This window comes from Rutilus rutilus (assembly GCF_951802725.1).
Source record: "Rutilus rutilus genome assembly, chromosome: 2".
Taxonomy (NCBI): domain Eukaryota; kingdom Metazoa; phylum Chordata; class Actinopteri; order Cypriniformes; family Leuciscidae; genus Rutilus; species Rutilus rutilus.
The window spans coordinates 5,701,513-5,720,949 of record NC_140210.1 but is presented as its reverse complement, the minus strand read 5'-3'; the positions used below and the strand labels follow the sequence as shown (position 1 = coordinate 5,720,949).

General features: G+C 38.6%; 1 protein-coding gene across 4 annotated transcripts in view; it reads left to right on the top strand.

The window, feature by feature from the left end:
- Positions 1–5,215: 5,215 nt before the first annotated feature.
- Positions 5,216–19,437, top strand: part of fn1b (fibronectin 1b) — a 22,600-nt gene continuing 8,378 nt past the window's right edge. For all 4 annotated transcript variants that reach the window (XM_084403118.1, XM_084403117.1, XM_084403116.1 and 1 more), the window contains exons 1-24: positions 5,216–5,562; positions 5,732–5,857; positions 6,094–6,231; positions 6,491–6,622; positions 7,017–7,154; positions 7,734–7,895; positions 8,556–8,756; positions 9,218–9,400; positions 9,649–9,825; positions 10,473–10,625; positions 10,775–10,903; positions 11,149–11,289; positions 12,888–13,000; positions 13,886–14,054; positions 14,162–14,338; positions 14,503–14,631; positions 14,863–14,952; positions 15,100–15,294; positions 16,214–16,492; positions 16,660–16,923; positions 17,021–17,115; positions 17,273–17,441; positions 17,658–17,744; positions 18,253–18,444. In XM_084403118.1, the coding sequence (XP_084259244.1) occupies positions 5,403–5,562; positions 5,732–5,857; positions 6,094–6,231; positions 6,491–6,622; positions 7,017–7,154; positions 7,734–7,895; positions 8,556–8,756; positions 9,218–9,400; positions 9,649–9,825; positions 10,473–10,625; positions 10,775–10,903; positions 11,149–11,289; positions 12,888–13,000; positions 13,886–14,054; positions 14,162–14,338; positions 14,503–14,631; positions 14,863–14,952; positions 15,100–15,294; positions 16,214–16,492; positions 16,660–16,923; positions 17,021–17,115; positions 17,273–17,441; positions 17,658–17,744; positions 18,253–18,444 (3,799 nt within the window). In that variant the 5' untranslated portion in view covers positions 5,216–5,402. The remainder of the gene's footprint in view (positions 5,563–5,731; positions 5,858–6,093; positions 6,232–6,490; positions 6,623–7,016; positions 7,155–7,733; positions 7,896–8,555; positions 8,757–9,217; positions 9,401–9,648; positions 9,826–10,472; positions 10,626–10,774; positions 10,904–11,148; positions 11,290–12,887; positions 13,001–13,885; positions 14,055–14,161; positions 14,339–14,502; positions 14,632–14,862; positions 14,953–15,099; positions 15,295–16,213; positions 16,493–16,659; positions 16,924–17,020; positions 17,116–17,272; positions 17,442–17,657; positions 17,745–18,252; positions 18,445–19,437) is intronic.

Sequence of the window (19,437 nt, the reverse complement as noted above, 5' to 3'; positions counted from 1 at the left end):
TTGCCTGCTGTCTGCATAAAACAAAGTCAACTCTTTCTTCAATGTGCATACAATTATGAACTTACAATGAAAGAGATGCTGTTTAATATTTGAGCTTAAGGGTTAGTTCACCCAAAAAGTAAAATTCACACAAGTGAAGATATGAAATCTGAGATCAAGGAAGTTCCTCAAGGAAATACGATTGAGCTTCTGTTTCCCATATTTGTGTGCTCTGTATGTTCACTAACAAATGTTTTTATGGGAATAAAAGCCTAAATGAAACCTCTTCATCATATGAAGTGAGTGTGTCTCTCCGCTCGATGCATATGGATTTATTTTTGGGTGAATAGACTTTCAATGGTGGGATCGAATTTTTTTAAATTTCTTGTGTTTCAAAGATGAATGGAAGTATTATGGGTTTTGATCGACATGAGAGTAATTAATGACAGAATTTTCATCTTTGGTAGAACTACCCCTTTAAAATCAGAAAATTCTTTCAAAAATGCAGGTATTTTGGGATTAGGGTAATCTAATAGTCATTTTAGTCGAATTCTGCATGCTAAATCATGCTCTTTTTTTTATCTCTTCTTTATCATATAGCCACGCAGACAGAATTCTACATTCACAGAACTCTAGAAGCAACAGCACAGACACTCCTCCAGTGATTCAATGGTCAATGAATGTGTGAATGCCCCTTGACTGTCCAGGTGAATGGATCTCTGATCCCTTCCTGAAAGAACATGGAAAATCACTCCACCTCAGACATATGTGGGCGTCGGACAAGATTCCAAAGTCTCATCACAATGCCAGGTCTGGCTTGAAACTAATGCTGACCAGACACTTCAGTCCTGGAGATTCTGCCTGCATGTTCATTGAACAGCATGGCCTGCCCTTATCTTACTTAGATAGGCTACATGAAATAATTCCTCTACATGGAAATTTGAAGAACAAATGGGGAATATTTGTTTCTTGGTATCTTATTATTGCTGCACTTCTCATAACTTCTCATATCTAATAACTGTTTCCAAATAAATTATATTTGTGATCAATTCTTGCCTCTCTTTTTTGTCTTGTATAGCCCAGCCATCAGCATAATGGCTAGTCCACAGTCATGAAGAGGTCATCTGTCATACTGTTCAAAAGTTTGGGGATGGTAATATTTATTAATCTTGTGAATATATTATTACAATAAAAAAAGGTAAAAATGCATGCAGTTTTAGCATAATGAAACCGAAGGCTGACAAAAGGGGTGAACTCTGAGTGTGTGGGAGGAGATATTTCATCATGGAACTGAGAGTTCTTGGGTCTGTGCATTTCATTGACCATTACGTACATCATACTTAAGTACTTTATACTTCTGTTGCCAACAGAATCGGACCGAGAAACAGAAACAGTTAAACAGGCTATGTTAAGCAATTTTCAGATGACTTGGCAAATTCTTGTTGCTATCTGTAATATGTCATCTGTATATAATTTGGGAATGCTTTAACTGAGAAATTAATTAAACGAACAGTTAATAACTCAGATAAATTCAAATAATGGTCAACAAGGGATGATCTATCTCACATTTGACTAAGACTGATTTAGTCACTTACTGCAGAACACTGCAAAAATACAATCAATTACAATCATATTCATGAATTTCCTCTCAGGCAATGTAAAAGAGTAATTTGAGGGCAAGAGAAGCATGTAGCCCATCTGAGAGTTTTTGGAGAATGTCAGGTCATTTATCAGCAAGGTGGTCTGGGATATATCTGTGCTTGCACACTTACATCACTGTTAAGGCCCTTTCACACCAAGAACAATAACTATAAAGTTAACCATAACGATAACTACATTAGAGTCCACACCAACGAACGATAACGCTGTGTTTATCATAGCACGCGCTGAGTTGTGTCGTCTGCCTCTTTAAATGTTCGAGCTCTTTACAGCGGGAATCTGATTGGCTGTCAACGTTTTTATCATTCATCAGCTGGAAAAACATAATTCTGAAAGTGATTCCAACGATATCGTTTCTCTATGCCGCTATAGTTGTGTTGTGGACCCTGCAAATCTTTTATATCCAGAACGATTTTTAGAACTACATCATTATTGTCATAGTTATCCCCCTTGATATGAACGGGCCTTTAGAATGTTCGAATTTTTGTCAAATTAACCAGGACACTATATGTGATGGAATTATTGGAACCTATTATTGGAACATTCAAATGACTAACTTCTTCTTACTTAGGAGGTATAAACAATGTTCAACGCAACTTTAAATATATGATAACTGTTTAACAACAAATGCAACTAAAAGAAAGTTTGTCAATATAAATTTTCAATGTTGGCAATGCCAAATTGAAATGAAAAACTCAGTTTTCCATTTTTTCCATTTCAATTTTATAAGGTTTGATGAAAGATATATATGTATATAAAAAAATTAATTGTGGTTAATTGATGGTACCACTTTAGGGTCCAGTTCTCACTATTTGCAAGTTGCTTATTAGCATGAATATTACTAGGATATTGGTTTATTAGTACTTATTAAGCACATATTAATGCCTTATTCTGCATGACCATATTCTACATTCCTTAATCCTACACAATACCTAAACCACCTGACTAACTATTAATAAGCAGTAATTAAGAGTTTATAGACAAAAGTCGTAGTTAATAGTAAGTTAATACTAAGAATTGGACCCTAAGCTAAAGTGTGACCTTATTCATTTAACTATATTAACACTCCCAGTTTTCAAAGTGCTTTATCTATTTTAGATCTTATATTTTTGTTTTAGATCCACAATTGTGACAGGGTTAAAGTTTGAACTTTATGAGTTGAACATTAAGTCTATTGTAACATCTAAACACGGAATGGAAAGCAAATTGCTTAGTGAACAAAATATCATGTTGCACTTGACAAAATAGAGGGCTTGTAAACCTTTGGAGAATGTTGGGCGGCCCTGTCAGTGAAGTCCTGTTTTGCGTCAGTTTTGAGGGGAAAAGTTCAGCTAAGTGCTACGGAGTACACACCAATCACACTGACTTTATATTAAACTAACTCTACACAGATCCGCTCTCTTATGCAACTATATACTAGAGCAAGGCTTTCTCAAGGACGTTTTGTTTAAATTGTGAATCCTCTGTTGATTCTTTATCATATACATTAAAAAATGCAGTGGAGAAAAACAGCTGGAGGCAAAAACTTGTAGAGGCCGTATATCTGTCTTGATGAGCTCACCTGTCTGTCGTTGAGTCACTGCTTGTTATGTCAATTCACTTCTGAATCATGAGGTTTTTGAACTTGTCAAATGATCACCGGGCCTTTGCTCCATGCCTGTGGTGTTTTTGTGAGTGCTTGTTTGCTTCTGATTCAGACGGTCCCTTACAACACTGCTTTACTGTAACTGGATATGGGGTGTGAGACAGCTTCGTACAGAGAAGACCTTGTGAGTGTGCACCATATACACTGAACAAAAAAAATGGTGTAGAAACTGTTTACACTCAGAAATTGCTAGTAAATTTGACAAAGAAGTAACGCATTTAATTAAACATGAAGTTTTGAAATGGAAAGACTGAAATTGTATTTTCTTGTAAAACCGTATACTCCGAAAATCTTTATTTACAACTTTAAAAATGTGTATACAGAGTTTTGAAAGGGTATTTGCACCCCTTTTTTTGGAGAACTGACAAATGCAACATTATACACATTGTAGGAAACCTGAGTAAAGACTTATTTTTGAGTTAATATAAAAATTATAGACTCATGTCACCACTTCATAAGTTCTTGGTTGTTTTGAAATTAACGTTAAACACAGCATTGTGCACCTCTAGATGCTTTCAATATATGTGGTTTAAGTCCTGCTTGTTCTCATATCTGATTACCTCAATTTCTAACAATTTCTTGAAGGGGACAATTACTTTTTCACAGGTACATACTGTAGGTAATTGGTGATTTGTTCTATTAAATAAATGAAAGGATTTTTTTTTCAGGTTCCTTGTCTATTATTAAATTATATTACGTGGAATGCTTGAAATATTATAATATGGAATGCCTTGGAATGCTTGATTCTGATTGGTCAATTGGAAAATATGTCATTACACTGTATACAGCAGGAGACAAATATAGTGAAAATGTTCTTATTTTATTTTCTTTATTTTACATTCTTTTATAATTTAATATAGCTTTTTCATTACAAGATATATATGCTTATAATTTTAATAAAAGTTGAAAAATGTATGTGAGTTTATGAATGTCTTGATACTTGCTTTGTCCTCTTTTCCTTTTAGGACAGCAGCACTCAAGCTTTCATGGGCTGATTATAATGATTATTACTAAAAATCCTTCTGATGTGTTTCACAGATGTGAAAAGGAAAGAGTTGGATGACAAAACTGAACAAACTTGCATCAGTAGACCGCTGACATAGTTGGCAATGAGAGTTTTACAATGAGTCGCATGCCTGGACAAAGACACCACTGGACTTCAGTTCCTGTAAATGAACGTTTCATAGTAGGCTACTAAATATTTTTTTTAGCCAGCTGCTATTTCCCTTTCTACTCAGTGACTTCCAGAATCACCTAAGCCAGACAAAACATGCACCAGCAATATCACATATTTTCCACCCATAAAAAAAAAAAAAAAAAACTCAAGGCATGATGGGTAAGCTGAGCCCAGAATGGTTCTGCTCTCTTTTCTCTTTATTCACCATGGAGGATAAATCTTAAGCTAAGCAAATTAAAAAACATAAGGGAAAAGATAGCACATTTGTTACATGTGTAGCCTATAGATAGATAGATAGATAGATAGAAGCCTATTTATTCAGCTTTATTATTATAAATCTCAATTTAAAGAAAACCCATGTGACTAGTTTTGTGGTCCAGGGTCACAGATAGGCCTACATTGAATTATTATTATTTATTTATTTTTAAATATAATAGATAATCTCAAATATATAGAATGTTAATGTAACTTGTTCACCTCTGAATAATTATGAACTCTAGATGACAGTTACCTGCCGGTTTTATGACTTCGCAGGTGTGATGCTTGTGTCGTGCTAGATTTCCCGACATTGACGCAAGCACAGACTGTAGAGGGTGAGAGATCCCTCCCCTCAGGCCCCCAAACACACTCTCTCTCTCTCTCTCTCTCTCTCTCTCTCTCTCTCTCTCTCTCTCTCTCTCTCTCTCTCTCTCTCTCTCTCTCTCTCTCTCTCCGCACTGTGCTGGATAAAATCCCCCTTTAAAAGAGCACTCGTCCCACATCAGCTGGACGGCGGAGGTTCAGCACAGTCTGGGAAGGCAGCTGGAAACAAGCGCGCGCAAAGACACTCAACCTCCGCAAACCTTTCCGTGCCTCCCTCTTCAGTGCGCAACAGAAAATACTGCACATTGACACACACACACACACACACACACACAAAGTTGTTCTCCGTAACGGGTGAAAATGACCCGTATCTCAGTAAAGAAGCTCCTGCTCCTGCTGTGCATCGGGGGATCTGTCTACTGTATGCCACAATCTGCAGTGAAAAGTAAAAGACAAACGCAGCAACAAATCCGTCTGGACCCGGTCTACGAGGAAGCCAGGAGTTTAGCCATCCATGAAAGTAAGTTCGTCAGCTTATTTCTTTGATTTTGAATGGAAAAAATATAAAAATATAGACAATCTAACAAACTTTTCAGGGCATTTATCATAAATTAGACGACTGTACAGTGTAAAAGTTGACTACATTATATATAGGAATATATATGCTAATTTTGTCTTTTTAACTTTAGATGGCTGCAACGACAACGGTCGATTTTATCGGCTGAACGATGAGTGGGAGCGCCCGTACATGGACAGCACTCTCACCTGCACTTGTCAGGGGCCGTCAGGGGTCAAGTGTAAATCCAAACCAGCAGGTGACTGTTTTTATTATTCAGACTCTTTTATTCTGAGCTATGATATATTAAGGTTCTTTTTTTTCCCTATGTTTTTTTTTTTTTTTTTTTTTTTTTTGGTGAGTGCGCAATTACGCACGTATGTGAGTTCTGAACGAGTTGTTTGGTTATTTTCTGTGTTTAATATGAATCTAAATGTGTAGTATGATGTAAATCAAGAGATGTATCGTTTATATGCTCACTTCTGGCACCTGTAGCCGAGGAGATCTGCTATGACAAATTCAATGCACGCTCCTACCGAGTCGGAGAGACCTACGAGCGACCGAAGGATAGCATGATATGGGACTGCACCTGCATTGGGTCCGGCAAAGGCAAAATTAGCTGCACCACCGCAAGTAAGTTCAAGACAAAAAAAAAGTGTAAATTGTAAATTAAAAATGCTCACATTAAAGTGTTTCTTTGGTTGCATTTTTTTTTTTTTTTTTGCAGTATGTAGTGCAGTTACCTAAGAAAGTACTGGGTAACTACATGGGTTAAGGTTTAGGTGTAGGTTCAGGGTTAGTACCTAGTTATTACCCAGTACTTGGGGAACGAGACTGTAAAATAAAGTCTTTTTTCTCATGACTAAACTAATCAGGGTTTTTTTGTGTACAGATCGCTGCCATGAAGGAGGTAATTCATACAGAATCGGGGACACCTGGACACGACCCCACGACACTGGAGACTACATGCTTGAATGTGTGTGTCTTGGCAACGGAAAAGGAGAGTGGACCTGTAAACCAGTCGGTGAGATAGAGTTTACCTGTACATTTGTCTTTGCAAACAGTTTGCAGACTAATAGTGATTCCTGTAATTCTGGATAAATATCCCCAAAAAAGGGATTAAGGCATAACTATTTTAAAAAAATCATTTAAAAAATGTAATTTAGTTTAATTTTAATTTCTTTGAAAGGTTATGCATATACTGGATTTTTTATTTATTTAATTATTTAAGGTTGTGTATATGCCCTGTGGATTTAATTATTATTTGTTTGTTAGTTGGTTTGTTTATTTGTTGCTTGGTTGATTATGTATACAGTGTACAGATGAAACTGCATGTGACTCTTTTTGGAAATTTGACATGATAGCATGCCACACCCGAGTGGTAAGAACAAGATGCTAAATTTATTGTATCTTCACAGCGGAGGGTTGCTATGATGACTCACAAGGATCTTCATATGTGGTTGGTCAGACATGGCAAAAACCCTATCAAGGCTGGATGATAGTGGACTGCACATGTTTGGGGGAGGGCAACGGGCGCATTACCTGCACCTCCAGAAGTAAGAGTCTTCATCACCTTCAGTAAAAAAAAAACAAAAAAAAACATTTGTGACGGACTTTCTAAAAACACCTCTTTGTTGTGTTTGTTGCTCAGTAGATGCCTACTCGTTTCCAAGGTCCTGTCTTTTTTTTCTCATAAGCACACAATTTTCCCATGTCTCCTTTCATGACTTTGTAGTTATTTACATGACACACCCTTATTACATAATTACCAATGAGCTCTGCAAGCTTCCTGTAGCTGGATGGGCTTATGCACATGGAAAATTACAGCATGCACTTTGAAGTTGAAGTCTTGCAGTGAAAGAAAAGTGGTTTGGGTGAAGAAACACTATTAAGATCTTGGCTTCCTTCACCTGTTCTGCTTGGAAAGTGTCGGAAAAAACACTTCATCATGGGTCATAAATTAAGACAACCTATTGAAGTGTGATGGTGCGGAAGTGTTTTCTAAACAAGCTTGTTCCAAGCATGAACATCAGAAGAGAAGGGGTGGGATGAATGGATGTGAGGGATGTTTTCATGGTTATATGCCACTTATCACCTTGACTACATGTTTGGCATTGTTTCATTGTCTTTTCCAGACCGCTGTAATGACCAGGACACCAGAACCTCATACCGTATTGGTGAGACCTGGACCAAAATTGACTCCAATGGAAACACTCTGCAGTGTCTTTGCACAGGCAACGGTCGTGGAGAATGGAAGTGTGACAGACATGCTGCTTCCCATACAACCGCTGACATTGGTAAGTGTACAGCATTTGCTGTTTGATAGTACTAATTAATGGATGGAAAAGACTTAGAAGTGTAATTGCATTATTTCATTACAATTCTCCCCACTTTAGTGAATTAATGTTCACATGATGACAATTAAAGGTGCAACATTTGTTAAGCTGTAGACCAAATATTCATTAAGTGATATGTAGCATAAGTGAGTAGCAAACCAATTGTTCATTACATAAATCAAAGCAACCTCTTGGAATTTCTGTTGTAACAAATCTGGGACCAAATGGGAATTCCGAGGATTTAAGCATAGCATGAAACCAGAACTAGATCTTAAAGCACAAAGTTCCCAAATTCCCAAAATTAGGCCATTATGACTACAAATTAGGATAAATGCCTCTATACAGCATCAAAAGGAAATATTTCAGGGTGTTTAAACTTCTAAAGTTCCTAACATGATTTCCATGAATAGGATACAAGCATCAGAACATTATTCCAATGTAATACAAATTGAGATCTGATAAAGATTACACAATATCCAGTAGGACTCTAAGAAGAACCAAAAAGATCTGTAGGAATTTTTGTAGGATCATAGAATCATACTTCCCAAAAATTCCCAAAAGGCTTTTTTTTTTTTTTGGTCATAAGCTTCAACAAATTGTCTCTGTTGTCTTTGTGACTAGGTTCTGGGTCTTCCGTGGCTCATAGAGTTACAGAAGTGATGAACCAAGTCAACGTCTTGTCTGAACTTCTTGAGGAGGAGGGTAGCTGTAAAACCGATTCAGGTGTGTCCTATTCCAGTGGCATGAGCTGGATCAGAACTCAGGGCAGCAAGGAAATGCGGTGCACTTGTGTTGGAGGAGGAATCAGCTGCGAGGAGCAAGGTGACGTTTAAATCCAGGGATCCGGGGATATTTTGTACACTATCCCGTATGTTATCCAGGTCTTAGAATCTTTACGTGCATGTTTACTTTACGACCTTGTTGAGACTTGGAGGTCATGGGGCCAATGTAGGTTCAAGTCCTTTTTCACCCATTTCTTTTTTCTATGGATAAAATGGCAAAAACATTTACTTTTGTGTATTTGGCATGCAAGTTTTACCAGTTTGTACAATCCCTGGGAATTGAACCCGTGACCGTGGCATTGCTAGCACTATGTTCCACTGTTTTGGCCAACCCATTGACCCTCATTCTGTACCCATTGACACATATTGATTATCTCTCAAAAAGTTGGGGATTAATATATAATGTTTTTTAAAATATTGGCAGGACATGAACCCACATTTCTAATGATTGAAACACCCCTGGTGCCATTAATAATGCTTTCCTCTCTTTGATTTACGCAGATGGACAGTCCCAGGTTTATGGTGGCAACTCTGGTGGGCAGCCATGTGTGTTCCCCTTTGTTTTTAGTGGGAACACCCACTACTCCTGCATTTCTGAGGGCCGAAGTGATGGGCAGCTATGGTGCGGTACCACCTCTAACTACGACAGTGATCGCCTGTACTCATTCTGTACCGGAAAGAACCGTAAGTGCATCTCAGAGCCTCTTTCTTTATGTTCTCTGCAGAATAGACCGACTTAAACCAGCAGAAATGTCTATACTTGTCCAAACTTAATTCGGACCAGCCTAGCCACATTTCATGGTCTTTCTAGTAAAGCTGGTTGACCAAAGAGTTACAGATACAACATGGTGGCCTGGACTTTTCACTAGTAAAGTAATGGGTCAAGATTTCCCTCTTGGTTTGTCTGATTGTCCCTTTCTTTGGTCTTTCAGAGCTTGTGACGACCCGTGGTGGAAACTCTAATGGCGCTCTGTGCCAGTTCCCCTTCAGGTATAATGGACGCAACTACACCGACTGCACATCTGAAGGCCGTCGTGACGGGATGAAGTGGTGCGGTACTACAACTGACTATGATGGAGAGCGTAAATATGGATTCTGTCCCATGGCTGGTGAGAATGTTTGATTGATTTAAGATATGAAGTTATTGCCTCTAGAGGTAACAGAGGAAATAGTTCCTAATAGTGGAAATATAATAGCTTAGAAGTACAATTTTACACTGAAACTTTACTGAATTTTAACTATACTGCAAATACTGGAGGATTTGAGCACATAGCTGCATAAAGCTCACATTTTTACAGTTTTCATGTACTCAGTGTGCCATTAGGAGTATAACTGTGAGTTGTTATCTCTTTAAATTTACTGGTTCTTTTTAATACATTCAGCTGAAGTCAGGTTTTATAGACAGTAATAGTTTTTTAGGCCTTAATTGGTCATTTATGTGCTCGGGCCATGACACTCAGTGGCCTGCAAATGAGTTCTCGAGCTGTATTTAAGAGCTATTAAGGCAGTTGGAGTTTTTAAGACCATGTAATGCAGTACTGATTTGTGGCTCCGCTGACTGGATCTATGGGGTCCGCCCTTGTCAGGGTTTTAAGCCTGGCTCCACTCCAGACCAGACATGGTTCCTGGCTTTGTTCCAGGGAGAATGAGATCAGAATGAACACCAAATACCACACACATTCAGAATAGACATCCTTGTCGTAAGTATTTGTTTTTTAATTGCAATCACAAATTCCCTTTCTTCGTTTTAATCCAGCTCATGAGGAAGTCTGCACTGTTAATGATGTCATGTACCGTGTGGGTGACGAGTGGGACAAGCGCCATGACACACTTGGTCACATGATGCGCTGCACGTGCCAGGGCAACGGACGCGGGGAGTGGAACTGCATTTCCTTCACTCAGCTCAAAGGTCATTAGATGTTCCGAAATACACTTATCTTACAAATATACTGGTCATTTTTTTAAAGTAGTTCTGGACATGACAAAAGACATCATGAAATACAATAAATGCAAACTATGTCATCGTAAAGTTGTTCAAAAAATTCTTGCCTATTTCAGACCAGTGCGTTGTGAATGGACAGACATATGACGTGAACGAGACCTTCGAAAAGCGTCATGACCAGGGCTACATGATGAACTGCACATGCTTTGGACAAGGCCGTGGTCGCTGGAAATGTGATGCCATCGGTAAGCAGGCATTCGTTGCTATGTTCAGCCTTTTGTTCTCTTTCCTTTTTCTAACCTTTTTCTCAAAATGTAAGAACTTCCCTTCATACGTTCAAAGTGTCTTACAACATGAATGGTCATGTTTCCTTCAATTCAAATCGAACAGACTCGTTTTAAACAATAGTTTTTGTAAACATGTCAGAGTTGTGATGAAAGAAAGACTATTCTTTCTTCGTTTACACAAACCATTTTTTCTTTGCCTTTAGACCAGTGCCAAGAACCCGAGACCAAGGTGTTCTACCAGATTGGCCAGACTTGGAACAAGGTCATCCAAGGCATCCCGTATAGATGTTCCTGCTATGGTAACGGCATTGGAGAAATGGCCTGTGAGCCTCTACAGTCCACTGGTAAGAGATCACAACTGTGTGTGGGTGCTGTGCACATACTAACACCGTTTATTGTTAATAAATCCTGATATGTGTGTGACAAGATTCATAAATCAGCCCTGTGTGGTTGGCGCAAATGCATTTTGTGTAACATGTATGAATTAAATTGAAAAGAAAGATGGATCGGAGATGCTGTTTCTTTTCTTCGTTGTAAGCCTGCCATTTTTTAGTGGCTTTCAAAAAGTGGTGGGGCACAAAATCAACTTTTGCAAAAAGTAGTGGGGGCATGTCCCACCCGTCCCACCCGGGAATTACGCCTGTGGAACAGTCACTTTCCCGCAATTGCCCTCCTTTAACTTGACTAACACTTGATTATGCATGTTTGTTTTTCTTTTCAAAGCCTCAAATGGTCCCACTAAAAGAGCTGTCACCCATCGTTTACCAATCAACAACTCTTTGAAATTCAGCAGATGTAGATCAACCTCCATCTAACCTCTCTACAGGGGAAACATTAACCATTTGAAGTTGGGCAGATAGGACAGAAAGGGCTTTTTTTATTTATAAAGATGTTCAGCAGAATGTCTGGGCTTCTATTTTCAACCAAAAAAAGAGAGAGATTTAAGTTACTAGAGCTTTCAACCTCCCAAAAGTACCATCAATATGATTTGTGCACTACTGTATATTTCACATCTTCTGAAGACAAATGACAGCTTTGTGCTGAGTACAATTTTAGTCGTTATTCATTGAAAATCATGCCTTTGAACGACGTTAGATTTTTATTTTAATCTTTGGTTTTGGCAACTGTTATTTAGTCTATGGTTATGGCAAACTTGTGTAAAATACCACAGGTGGTTCTCAAACAGCATTTATAGCTTCCAATACCATGGTTTGATGTTCAGTTGTGATTGTTTGCAACCAAATGGCCTGTAGGAGTAGCAATAAGTAACGTAAGACAGGTTGTGGTTTGTTAGCAGTTGGCGTTTATTCAAGGAAAGTGTGAGCTGCATTTTACGACCTTCACAGAACCAAAAAAGGACAGCTGCACTATGTACTTAGACCATCTGTAAATGATTGTCTTTAACACTGTATACTGAAGGTTGTGCTTTTGAAGGGTCACTGTGAATTTGTATCTGGGTGACCATATTCCTTTTTCAGTATAATTTTGGTTTTGACACCACAAAGACTGATGCATTTTCTGCCAGAGGTGAAGGGGACATCAGAATTGTTCGAAATGACCTCACCGCGTTGAATTGCATGCAGCTGTTAACCAAATTCTGTGAAGGCCTGGGGATAATAAAGGGTAAAGTGGTGCAGAATGTTATGGACAGGTGTGATTTTTAACACCGCACCCATGCAATCATCCTCTGAACTGCTTAACGCCCCACACTTGACAAACTGGGGTGATTTTGTTCCATTTTCAGACATCTGGCCAGACAAATGATTCGACTGTCTTATCCAAACTTCTTTTCAAATTCTTAATGTGAAACAGACTGTTTTCAAAGACTTTCCTTTCCTTCTCTGTGAATTAAATACAACTGCAGAGTAAATGGCCTTTATAATATGAAACTAGCTAATCAGTCAGTTAACAATCATTATTTGTTTATCCTCCTCCTCAAAAGCTCCTGTTCGGGTCATCATCACAGAAACTGGAAATCAGCCGAATTCCCATCCCATCCAATGGAACGCTCCCTCGTCCGCCCACATTACGAAATACATCCTCAAGTGGAGAGTCGTAAGTCTTTTTGTTTTGTACTTTCGCATTGAGGATTTTCAGATCTGGATGTTTCTTGTGATATAGTTTTATGTCAGTAAAGAAGATTCCAACAGCATCGATTTTTATCCAGATTCCTGGAACGAGAGACATTTTGTCCTTTCAGAGAATGTTTGTGTACCTCCCTCGGCAAGGGATGATCGGTTATACTAAAAGTACAGGAGGAGATTTCATCACACACAAACAAGCCACAGTCCTTGAACTAAAAAACACACATTTACTCTTCACTCTGACACAGCGAATCATGGACTTCAGTGGAAAGTTGCAAAATTGTTTATCTTTGTTCTTCTTAACTAAAAGAAAGAGGCTTTCTAGAATTTGAGCAATTTATCTAAAGTGGGACAATATTTAATTTTTGCAGGCCTAAGTACATTAAAAAACAATATATATTTTGGAATATATATTATTTATACTTTTCCTTATGTGAATACCTGCTCTTTGTTTTTGTTTTGCAAGATTTTTCAGAGCTGTTTCAAGGCCTGTAAATAAAGCAGAATAATGCACCCTTTTCACATTTCTGGGGTTCTCAGAAGGTCAATTTAAACTTCTATAGCAGTGAACGGTAGACGGCAGCAAAAAAAAAAAAAAAAAAAAATAATAATAATAATCCACTACAGTGTTTCCACAAATTTTCAAAACAGAAAAAAAATATAGAGATTGATTACAGCAGTCAAAAGAAAGAAAGATGTCAAATTTACCATCACTCCCTCAGCCGTTGTATTAGAAACACCCTCGCGCAGTATTAACTTGTTTTTGTATAGGCTTGCAAATGTATAAATCTGTTATTTTTTTAACTAAATATTTTTTTTCTAGATTTTTTCAGCGTGTAACATTTTCCTTTCGCAGAAAAATACACAAAGACCCTGGAAGGAGGCAACCATTCCTGGCCACATCAACTCCCACACCATTTCAGGGCTTAAACCAGGTTTGACCTATGAGGGTCAGCTGATCAGCATTCTGCGCTATGGACCTAGAGAGGTCACTCGCTTTGACTTCACCACTACGTATGGCTCTCGTATGTAGATTTTTTACTTTTTATCATCCTCAATTCTTTTTTTTCTTTTTTTTTTTTCTTAAGAAAACTTGAAAAACTTCATTTAACATCATTCCCAATTTTTGCAGTGGCCGAAGACGAGGGTGAGACCACCCAGCTCCAGCCGGAGGTGGACACCTCAGAGTCCGTTACCGAAATCACCTCCAGCAGCTTCGTCATCTCCTGGGTATCTGCATCCGACACAGTGTCTGGATTTAGAGTGGAATATGAACTGTCAGAGGATGGAGCACAGCCACGTGTGATTGGTGAGTAATAGTTGGAGACATGCCACTAGTCGAAAAACTGTATATTGCTGGGAATTAAACAAACTGATTACACCCTTGATGAATATAAGGTTTTCTAGTGACTTTGTAAAATTCAATTGACTTAATTAGTTAATTAATTCCCCTTTTTTTTCCCCATTACACAGACCTCCCAAGAACAACAACATCATTGAACATCCAAGATCTTCTGCCTGGCCGTAGGTACAACGTCCAAGTTTTTGAAGTCAATCCAGAAGGAGAAACAAATCGCATCCTGTCAACATCTCAGACCACTGGTAAGATGACCATCACTGTGCACACTAACTTTTTGAGACAATTTAAAAGCCATGAATATGCATTCATTTAATTAAACTATTTTATTTAGTTACCTAGGTGTTTTTCACATTGCATTTGAAGAGCAAATAGCAAAGTTTATTTTCTGATGTGATTTTGTTGCTAAAATTTTGATGCTAAGAATGGGTTGCCACATGAAGTTCTTGGTAAATAAATAAACCGTCTATTAACAGCACCTGACACTCCAACCAATCATGAGGTCTCAGATGTCCGGGATACGTCCATCATGATAAGATGGTCCAAACCCCAGGCACCTATAACTGGTGAGTATATTTATGTACCAACATTTGTGAATTAAGATATTAAGATATTTATTGTATTCTTGAGTTGCATTTTTAGTATGTCTGCTGATAAAGTACATGAATGTGGAATAGGCATCAACAATTTTTTCATGTAATGTGTGTGCGCAGGCTATCGTGTGGTGTACAGACCCTCAGTCGAGGGCAGCAGTACTGAGCTCATCCTCCCTAAGACTCAAACAACGGTGAAACTGGGTGACCTTCGACCTGGCTTGTCATACAATGTCAGTATTTACTCAGTGAAAGACAACTTGGAGAGTGTACCTTTGGTCCTACTGGTCAGCACCACTGGAGAGCAACAGCCTGGTAAGAGTTCAGAATATCCTTTTTTGGGATCCTCTTTAATTGCAAGATATAGTAGAAAGCGACAGGAAATTATTTGGAGATAGAGGACATGTTGAGACATGTTGCAGGCTGCCCCTCTTATTTTCAGTTAGTTCAACGTGTATTCTTACCTCTGATTGTGTCAAAATGTTTTACACCCACACACTCCTAGTATTTTATGTATGCATTTTAGTTCAAACAACTTTATTTACTCAATTTCTCTAAGCTAGTGAAAGTGCTCAAGTTTCTCACTCACGTGTAAAGATGTCTGCCAGTTCTCTGCCTCCTCACGCTGAGAGCTGACTATAACAAATGCCTGAGCTGAGCTGGGAGATTTAGTGCTTAGCCAAAACAACTTTATAAGCATGGACTGGGAAGTTTTGAGTGTCTTTCTGTTCTTGTCTTGCCAGTTGACGTCTTTTTTTACCAAAAACACACTTCCTTATGAGAACTGTGAAAAGTCTTTTTTTCCTTGTGTGATCATCTTGTTTTTCTTTTTGAAGCCAATAGAGAACTCTTTTGCTTTTTTTGAACTCCATAAAGCATCTGTTGATTACCTTTCTGAATAATCCAGCAAAAAACAGCATGAATTCCATGTTGGTCCAGGTTGGTTTATGCTGGTCTAGCTGGTGGACCAGCATAGTCATGCTGTTCTCAAGCAAAACTAAGCAGGTGTAATTTTTCAGCAGGGGATATAGACATTCCCGATTAAATAAATATTTATGGGTGCTTGTTAAACTAATTAATCAATAATTTTTTGCTTATACTTATGGTTAGGTTTTGAACAGACTCCTAATCCTAGCTTGCCCAAATTACTCGTGTTTACATTACTGATCATTCATACCTTTCCTTGTAGTAGAGCACTGAAATATTGCCATTTTGCTTTCCACCTCATTAACAGAGGAGGTCCAAGCTCCCACAGACCTGCAGTTTTATGAAGTTACCGATGTCAAGATCACCATCACCTGGACTGGTCCTCCTAGTGAGGTCTCAGGATACCGCGTGACCTTTGCGCCTGTAAGCACAGACGGCCGTACCCAGAGACCCCTTCAGCTTCCTGTGTCGCAAAATGCTAATGCCGAGCTCACACACTTGCACCCTGGCACACTCTACCGCTTCCATATTTATGCAGTCGTCGGAGGAGTGGAGAGCGAACCTTTGGTTGGGGAGAAATCTACGAGTAAGTGACATTCATACATTTGTCTTTGAGCTGTTCATGATCTAAAGTGCAACTAACAAAAGTTGCTAAATCTGTTTATAGTTATGAGTATGTCATACATACCATCTAGGTCATAGATTTCATTACATTGCCTATGTAAACATCAATTCAACATTCTCCTCCCTCAGAGCCTGATGCCCCTACCGACCTGCGCTTCACTGATATCACTGACGACAGCGCTCTGGTCATCTGGTCTGTCCCCAGAGCTCAGGTCACAGGTTATCGTCTTTTCATCAGCATCGGCAACTCCAGCCCCAAACAGTTGAGGATCCCTGGACAACAGTCTCAATACAAGCTCAGCGACCTTCAGCCTGATACAGAGTACAGAGTCACTCTGCACTCAGAGCAAGGGAACACGCTCAGCGAAGGAGTCACTGATGCCTTCAGAACATGTGCGTAACCCTTTCTCCTGAGGTGAAACAATAGAGTAATAGTGCCCTCCAAGAAGTGTCCATTTTAATAATCCTCTCTTTTGCTTTTGTTCTCCAGCTCAGCCAACGGGTAACGCTCCTCGATTCACCACTGATGTCACCGACACGGCCATCATCATTACCTGGACCCCTATACCACAATACAAATACAGGGTATAAACACTTTATTTACAATTTGCTGGGTTTCACATTAGCATTTTGTTGTGTAAAACATTTCCAGAAAAAAAAAAAAAAACGTATGTATTTCCCTGTGATGTTTCAACTTTGACTTCCTGTCTTAAGATAGTCTTAATATGTGTCCTTCTCTCAGATGTCTGTGAGGCCCAGCCAAGGTGGTGAGGCTCCCAGAGATGTGACCTCTGGGGATGGCACAATTTACTTTTCGGGTCTGACTCCGGGATTGGAGTATACCTACAGCTTGCAGCCCCTGTTCAATGGCCGAAAGCATGGCAACCCTTTCACAAATAAAGTTGTGACATGTAAGTTACTGATAAGTCTAATTCAAGTCAATCCTACTTTGTCCAAAAGCTCTAAATGTTAGAGAGCAAAACACGCATGTTGGTTTATTTTCTAGACCTCTGACAGAGATGAAATGAAATGTTATTCAAGAGACTTTTAGCCTGTATTGTAGGGCTTAAAGTAGTAGGTATATTTTCTAATGTTGAACTTCATTCCTCTTTCCTCTGCCACAATAGCCCTATCCCCACCAACTGACCTGAATGTGGTGTCTAACCCTGTCACTGGTAACCTCAATGTCAGATGGAGCAGAACCAACAGTCCGGGTAAATATTGACTGTACACCCACTTCTTATCCTTGTTCACCCTTTCTTTGAAGCATGCTATTAGACCTTGGCCATCTGTGTAGGCTGTGTGTGTGTATGTGACTAGTTGCAAATATTTAGGTTTAATTTTATCCCATTACTTCTCCTTGGGAATCATCCTTTGCTCCCACTATTCTTTGTCTGTTTATTTATCTTTCATCTGTTTGTCGTGTTTATTATTACATTTAGTATGTTTCATTCTAACTTTTTCTGTTTTTTGCACGTTAAACTCTACACACTGTCTTTAAGCATTTATTTTTATCCCGTTATTCAATGTATTACCAACTATATCTATATATATAAACCATAGTTTATTGAACAACACATTGGTGTTCTTTAGAGAACCTATATACATAATTAACCTAACCCTATGAATATGGTAATCAGATGGTATTTCACCTTCACAATGCTATTTCGTAAGTGTCCATTTCTATTTGTTATACTTGAAATATCCCCTTTGTCCTCTCAGATATAACTGGCTATAGGGTGACATGCACACCAACCAATGGGCAGCGTGGAACTACTCTAGAGGAGATTGTTCAAGCGGAAGAAACCTCATGTACTCTTGATAACCTGAGTCCTGGAGTTGAATACAATGTCAGTGTCTACACTGTTAAAAACCACCTAGAGAGTGAGCCTGTCTCAACCACCATTACACAAGGTAAGACCTCATTTATTGTGAACAGTATAGTAATAAGATAATTAAAGGTAAGTTCAAGCCATGCTTTGTTGGATCAAAACCACCATGACTGATCCAGAGAATCACCTGATTATCATATCTACAGACCTGTAGATTTATAAATTCACCCTCTCAAGACACCCAGCCAAAAAGAGGTGTAAAGAGGTATTCACATGGACAGCAGTTTGGCGTATATGCTTGCCATTTGCTGCTTTTAATGCAAGCAATAACAGGCACTGAATAGGAACAACAAGCACATCTCACCAGACGGCATGTTATATATGTTATGTGGAAGCCAAACCACCATTGGTCCATTTTTAGTGCTCAAAGCCACAATGGTGATAACTAATGGCTTACTCCTCACAGGGCTCCAACCTGCTGCCAGTATTCACCCAAAAGTTCAGTCTGGGTGACCCTGAACTATGTCCACTGCACCAGATAATCCTGCTGCTCTTGTTAAATGCTGCCGATTCTATTAGATGCATCACACATACCCTGTACAGATTCACAAAGACTGTTGCTTTTAATATAGAGCCATTAATTACTAAGAAAATCCTTGGCATTTAATCTGTTTGTGCATCATGAAAATAATTGTGTAATTCTCAACAAGCATGGCTGTTTCACTTATGGCTATAAATGTTAGAAAATATCTATTGCATTTGATAGTTGCTAGAAAAGGTTTTTTTTTTTTTAGTATGACTAATTCAAATCTGTTTATTTTATGATTATTGTGTGCATGTCTTCTGATTATTAATTAGATATCAGCATTTGTTAGCATTGATGGCATGAGAACAATAATTTGCTACTTGTCTTAATTATTCAATGTCATTGCTTCTGTGTGTCTTGTCTTCTCTCTCCCTTCCCAATGAATGCAACTTTCTAAACCGATTAAAGATGTGCCCAAGGTGGGTGATCTCAGTTTTGTTGATTTCACGGATACCACAATCGGAATTAGATGGACCCCACTAAATTACC